Below are 6,060 nucleotides of genomic sequence, written 5' to 3'. Positions count from 1 at the left end.
AGAAGTTTCTTGGTCTATAAAGAAATTAAAGCTCTTCTTGCAGGATTTTTAACATTCATATAGCAGTAAACAACAAAAGATAAACGTCTTTAGAAAGAAGTTGCTGTAGGTGTTCTGACCCTCCTTTCTACTTCTAACCTGTAGTCGTGCATGTAGAGTTTGTTAGTCTATGTCAGTCCATCATTATACAACTCTGACCATTATTCTTGGTCTGAATCCACAGTGGTCCAAACTAAGGTTCATTCTTTAATTCTAAATAGAATTGGTATCATGCCATACTTCATGAATTTGCCAAAACAGCTTTTTGTGACATGTACCCTCCTGCCATCACCTACATAATCTTTGCCTTTCTAAAACCAATTTATTGGTTTAAATGCAGGTACCACAAGTCTCAGTAGTAGATGGTGAGAAACTTCATGCTCAGGACCTTGTTTTTTACTACACTGCTGAGAGAAGATGCTCAGCTTAGTTCATGGTGATCAGCAGCATTATGAGCTCATTCTGTATCATCAGGAAAACACAAATACATTGTTTATTTTTTCTGATCATAATCTGATCAATCAATACATACACACAGATAAGATACACACAGTCTCCCCTCGTATTATAGCTTACCTGTAATAATCTGCAGAGGTGATTCTAGAGTGTCCTGGGACCACATACCTAGCTGTAGCCAGTGTTGTTGTGTTTTAGCCGGGCTTTTGCCTGGAAGGCTCCTTGGAAATCTGGCACTCTCTTGAACAAAGTTTAACTGTGAGAGGACGCCGTTCATAAATGCCAGAATGAGTGCACTCGCAGTAACGTTCATCATGTGGAAATACAGTTAGTTCAGTTCACATTCATCCAAAATATGCGCGAGTTCATGAACAATCATTCAATGAGTTTGTTCAGGCACAACACTGGGAGTAGCCACCTGTTGGCCATTTAGTAGATTGCTAGTTTAAGGCACTTCGGCATTGGCTTTAATGATCACAATGACCCAATAATTTGAATCATGCTCTTGACTGTCACCCAATGCCCTGTCCATGTGCAGGATGGGGGATTGAATCAAAGAAGATTTTATCTAATCTGTTAGTTTCCATAGCTAGTTTATTTATTTTTTTTTTAATGAACTGCCTTTATATAAACACAATTATTGTGACTTGGACTAAGCAATCATTCATTTTTTTAAATATTGCAATTCATTGTCACAGGGAAGCTGGAGCCTATCCCAGCATTTCAGACAAGAGGGTACACCCAGGTACACCCTGGACAGGTCTCCAGTCTATGGCAGGGCCAACACTCGCTCCAAGGCAGAATTTAGAGTGACCTTTGAACCAGCAACCTTCTTTCTGTGAGGCTGCAGTGCTAACCACGACACCACAATGCAGCACTTATTTTGTATTGTGATTAATTGGTATTAGTAGAATTATTATTGGATTGGTCTGTATATTCAAAACTGGCCCTATACAAATCAAGCTGAATATAACTGATGTTTTCTGATATCTGGCATTTCTGTTGCTTATTGTCTCATCTTTATTACATGCAATGACAATGTGCTGAGTCTGTGCAGCGTTCAGCGTGGTTTTTGAACTTGGTCATTGAAAACTGACACCAACAATAAATCAGAACCAAGAATATGTATTTAAAAGGTCAATTCTCAGTTTTAAGATGGTATTTCCCATTTTCTTAAGAAACATAACTCACTATGACTTTGATCCCCATCCCCTGCACACACACACACACACACACAAAGAAACAACACATGTTTAAGTGACTGAATAGCTCTTTAAGATGTTACTAATAAATCCAATAACTGAAGCAAACCACTATGGTGAACTGACTTAAATCATCTTTAATTGCATGTTGATATACTGCAAAGACAGGCAGAGAGGGGTTCAAAGCCAACTGAGGGAGAATGATGGTTATACTCAGTTTCCACCTGTTTAACAATAAATATGTCCACTATTTGTATGTCTTTCTACGAGTATGAGCAAACACAGTGTTAAAGAGCCTGACAAGACCCACGTCCTCCATGAAGCAGTGCACTGGTATGGAAGAGCCCTTTTTTTTTTTAGAAAAAAAAAAAGTTTCTTCATGACATTTTCCTTATCTTTTGCTACACTTCCAAAATGCTACATAGGTTTCCTTGCAAATCCAAGATATTAGTGTGCCTCACATTCGTGGTTATTGCACACGTCTGTCCTCCGAAATGTTTAAACACATTATTCACGGGGGAAAGCTGTGCATCTATAAACAAACCGGTGTGAATCACAGAGAAAGACAAAGTAATGATCGTGAAAGGGGCGACTGCTTTGTCACGAGGCACTGAAACATACTTGCCCAAATTATGTGTGAAGGGGTGTTTGCAATCATAAAAAAACAAAAACATTTTATATATGTTTCAGTTCCTGCACAAAAGCTCTTTTGCATCATAACAAAACGGAATCTTCATCTGCTCAGACATGTCATTCATGCACAATAAATTCAAGACTTTTATGAGTCAGGAGTCAATAGGCCTTCAAACTTACGTCATGCATTAAAAATCAATCATATTAAATCTGGAAGTTAATTTAAACAAACAAATGAGCAACCATACAATCATTAATTAATGAAAAACCCACACTAATAGAACTCAATCAGCTAAAATTCATTACATAACCTTCAAAAGTTTGTTTCTAGCCAGTAAAAGTATTAAAATAATCATCCGAGCTGTTCATTCATTTTAAAAAGTGTTAATTCTTCTCATTGTGTTATGAAAGGACAGCTTTAAGCAATCACTGGGATGAACATGACGGAGGATAGATGAGTTAGGATGAGGAGGTTGCACGTACACGCATCAGCTTTGCTTCCAAACAACAACCTGCTTTTTTCCTTTTTTTTTATCCTCTAACCCGTCTTCTCTGAAAGTGAAATCCAAAGTGGAGAAAGGACAGAAAGATGAGATAGAGACCTGTCTGCGTTGGCTCTGTGATTATAAATCAACAAATCAGACAGATTGAGGTCAGATTGGAGCAGAGTTAACTGAACATCCATTCCCTGGTACCTGGTGGGCCATATGCTTAAACGATGGGGGCAGTCGCTGATCTATTTCTGCGTGAAGGACGCATGACAGGGCAATAGCGATTTCAAAGGACTAAAGTAAGCTAGCGTGTCCTTTCTGACTCTGCTTGCATGTGGTATTTACAATCTAGGCTGGTATCAGATACTGCATTCTTTTTGTCCCATTCTTATTCAAAGCAGGCTAGCCCCACAGCACAAACAACACCATGAATGGCAGCATTTGCAGTTCAAGCTGTGTTTAGTTTTACACCTTTTTGAAAATGTCAGTCTGAAAGATTAGGAAGTAGGAGAAATCGGTCACAAGGATCTAAGACAAAACCTGGGAGCTGTAGTAACATACAGCACGGAGAGTGTTTGGAGGTTTTTGTGGATGCATTAATCCATTTAAGGACCACACACAGTAAAAAATTCAAATAAACACAAATCTCAACATTGAACAGTTAGAGCAGAAGCATCTTCACAGGGATTTACTGGAGATTTCCTGAAAAAGTGAAGCAACAATCTGCAGATGATAGCACAGTTGTACATATTTTACATGTGAATGCTAAACTGTTGGTCAAACATCTCTAAAGCATGAAACACCTTCCCTCAATCAGCAGATAAATCCTTAAAAAGCCTTAATGTTGCGGAATATGAAGAGACAGAGACAAACACACACAGAGAAAAAATCAAGAGATTCATCCAGGGCAAACTTTTTGGTTTGGCAGCGATCTGTGTACACGGTTGCCTTTGGTTCTTGTCATTGTGACTGTAGAATGATCCATGGTGACAACTGAGTGAGCAACAACACAATGATGAAAAACACAGCTTATCACAGGATATAATTTAGCTTTTTTTTCTTAAATCCAGGAAAGCGAGAGGAAGAAAGAAGGCCCTCCATCACATTAATAAATCAGCAAAAGCGCAAATGGGTAGATAGCTTTGTTTTACTATTCATATTTTGAGCCCCTTAAGGGAGATGTCTGAAAGAACTATTTTCTCAAAGCAAAGAAAGATTTTTTTTTCTTCCAGCCCTAGTGTTCAGTCAAGTGCAAAGAAGAGGAGGCGTATGAATTTTGGCACGTTTTTCAGTAAAGTGTCAGCTATGCACGTACAGCACAGTAGGCATGAGGTCTGGGATGATAAAAGCGAACAGAAGCAGAGGGTCCTTGGGAGCAAGTCCAGCCATTACTGGAAAAATTCAAAAAGTTTGAGGGATTTGTTTGTGGTTGGTGGTGAATATTGAAACTACAACGGATCCATCCACAAACTGAGTATCTGTATTTTTTTCCCTCTAGCAAGAGTTAAAACTGACAAAAAGATATAGAAATTTGTTAAAACTACATAGTATTTCAAAATACATGAGGAATTAAGTAAAATTTTATATATGCATTTTATTTCTCCTTATCTCTTTTAAAATCTTTGCTTTTTTTCATTAGTTTTTTTCTTAAATATATGCATATAGGTGGAATTTAATGTTTACATTATAGCTCTTTCATATGTATATATATACACAATATGTACTGTTAAATAGACAGAAGGGGGGGGTGGGGGGTTGTGATGAGTTGTGATTGATTTATTTATATCATGCTCCGAGAGCCACTAGGAGTCCGGTGTAGACTGAGGCGTGGGTCCGGGGGTATATACTGGTGTGGGTGGTTGTAAGGTGGAGGCGGGGGAGGCAGTGGGGGTTGGTGGCCATCATTGCCGTGGGAGCCATCCGGTGAGCGGACGGGGGTGGACATGGCAGACTGACTGAACTGGTGGCTGTGGTGGGGATGCTGGTAGTGGTGGTGGGTAGGCGTCTGGCTGAGGAAGGCCTCCACGCGTCCGTGGCTGCTGTTGTCGAGCATGATGACTTTGACTATCTGCTGACACTGGATGAGCGCCTCCGGCCGCAAGTCGACCATGCTGATGGCGGGCTGATGATGCTGCAGGAGGGGGAGATGGTGGGCGGGGGTGCTCGCCGCTGACTGTAGCTGCGGGTACTGAGGTTGAGGCGCCGGCCCCTGGGTTAACCCCTGGGGCCCCTGCTGGAAAAGCAGCTCTCCCCGGTTGTTAAGAAGCGCCACGCTCTCGGGGCTCTGAGCCGTGCTGCTGCTGAGCTGGTACGTCTGAAGCCTGTTGTGAATTGACACCTAGTTTAGAAAACAGTCAAGAGAACAGCATCAAATGTTATAAAACTGGATCCTCCTCTACAATTCGTTTAGCCCTCTTTTTTTTGTGGGGGGTGGTGAACGCTCAGCAAACAAACAATCACTCACACACACACACAGGGCATGCGTGGGGGCTTAGGTGTTTAGGATTGGTGGAGGTGTAAGATCACTGTGATTACTGCAAACTCCCCTCCCTCCACCCACGCAGGTGCTGTGAACAGTGTAATTCAGATGCTGGGAACACCAGAGTGTGACTGGGAGAGTGAGAACAGTGTTGGGGAGTGGGGGTAGGATAAGAACAATGCTACAAAAGGGGCCCGGTGGTTCCAAAGGGGACACTGAGGGCCCCTGTGTCTCCCTTCCAAACCACTGTGTAGCTCTATGGGACAGCGGACAGGAGGAGACTTGAGGGGTGAAGGGGTCGAGGCAACCAGAACATCAACAGAAGTCATAAGAAGAAAAGGAAAAGGTGGAAGAAGAGGAGGAGAGGAAGTGTGCAGACTGACAACCACAGATGTCCACAGTAAAAAACTCATTTAAAATGTCACATTTCTTCCAGTTTTCTCTAGTTTCCTTCCCTCTGTTCCTTTAAAGCATCTCCTCTCAAATTCTTTTCATGTAGGTTATTTTAGAAATGCCACATCTGTAATGTTGCTGACTCTGACGCATAAAAGTGGTGCCATCATACAACTACAGCAGAGATCTCACTTTTTAATCAGTTTTGATCAACTACACAATAAACTGTTTTGGCCAGATTATAATTTCCCACTAAAACTCTTAAGATGGGGCATCGTACGAATAAGGTCATAATAGACTTTTTAATGTGAACTAAGGCCGGGCTTACAGCAGTGTTCTCTAGTTCACTTACAAAGGCTGGTCTAAC

At 41.2% G+C, this 6,060-nt stretch overlaps 1 protein-coding gene across 3 annotated transcripts in view; it reads right to left on the bottom strand.

The window, feature by feature from the left end:
• Nucleotides 1-1,814: 1,814 nt before the first annotated feature.
• The window catches only part of iqsec3a (IQ motif and Sec7 domain ArfGEF 3a), a 114,686-nt gene continuing 110,440 nt past the window's right edge, over nucleotides 1,815-6,060 (bottom strand). For 2 of the 3 annotated variants that reach the window (XM_041976990.1, XM_041976993.1), the window contains one exon: nucleotides 1,815-5,159. In XM_041976990.1, coding sequence (XP_041832924.1) covers nucleotides 4,602-5,159 — 558 coding nt within the window. In that variant the 3' untranslated portion in view covers nucleotides 1,815-4,601. The remainder of the gene's footprint in view (nucleotides 5,160-6,060) is intronic. The other variant, XM_041976992.1, reaches the window with a different exon arrangement.

The sequence above is a fragment of the Melanotaenia boesemani genome, chromosome 23 (genome assembly GCF_017639745.1).
Source record: "Melanotaenia boesemani isolate fMelBoe1 chromosome 23, fMelBoe1.pri, whole genome shotgun sequence".
NCBI classification, from domain to species: domain Eukaryota; kingdom Metazoa; phylum Chordata; class Actinopteri; order Atheriniformes; family Melanotaeniidae; genus Melanotaenia; species Melanotaenia boesemani.
Note: the sequence above shows the minus strand (reverse complement) of the source record. Positions and strands in the feature narration are given on the sequence as shown.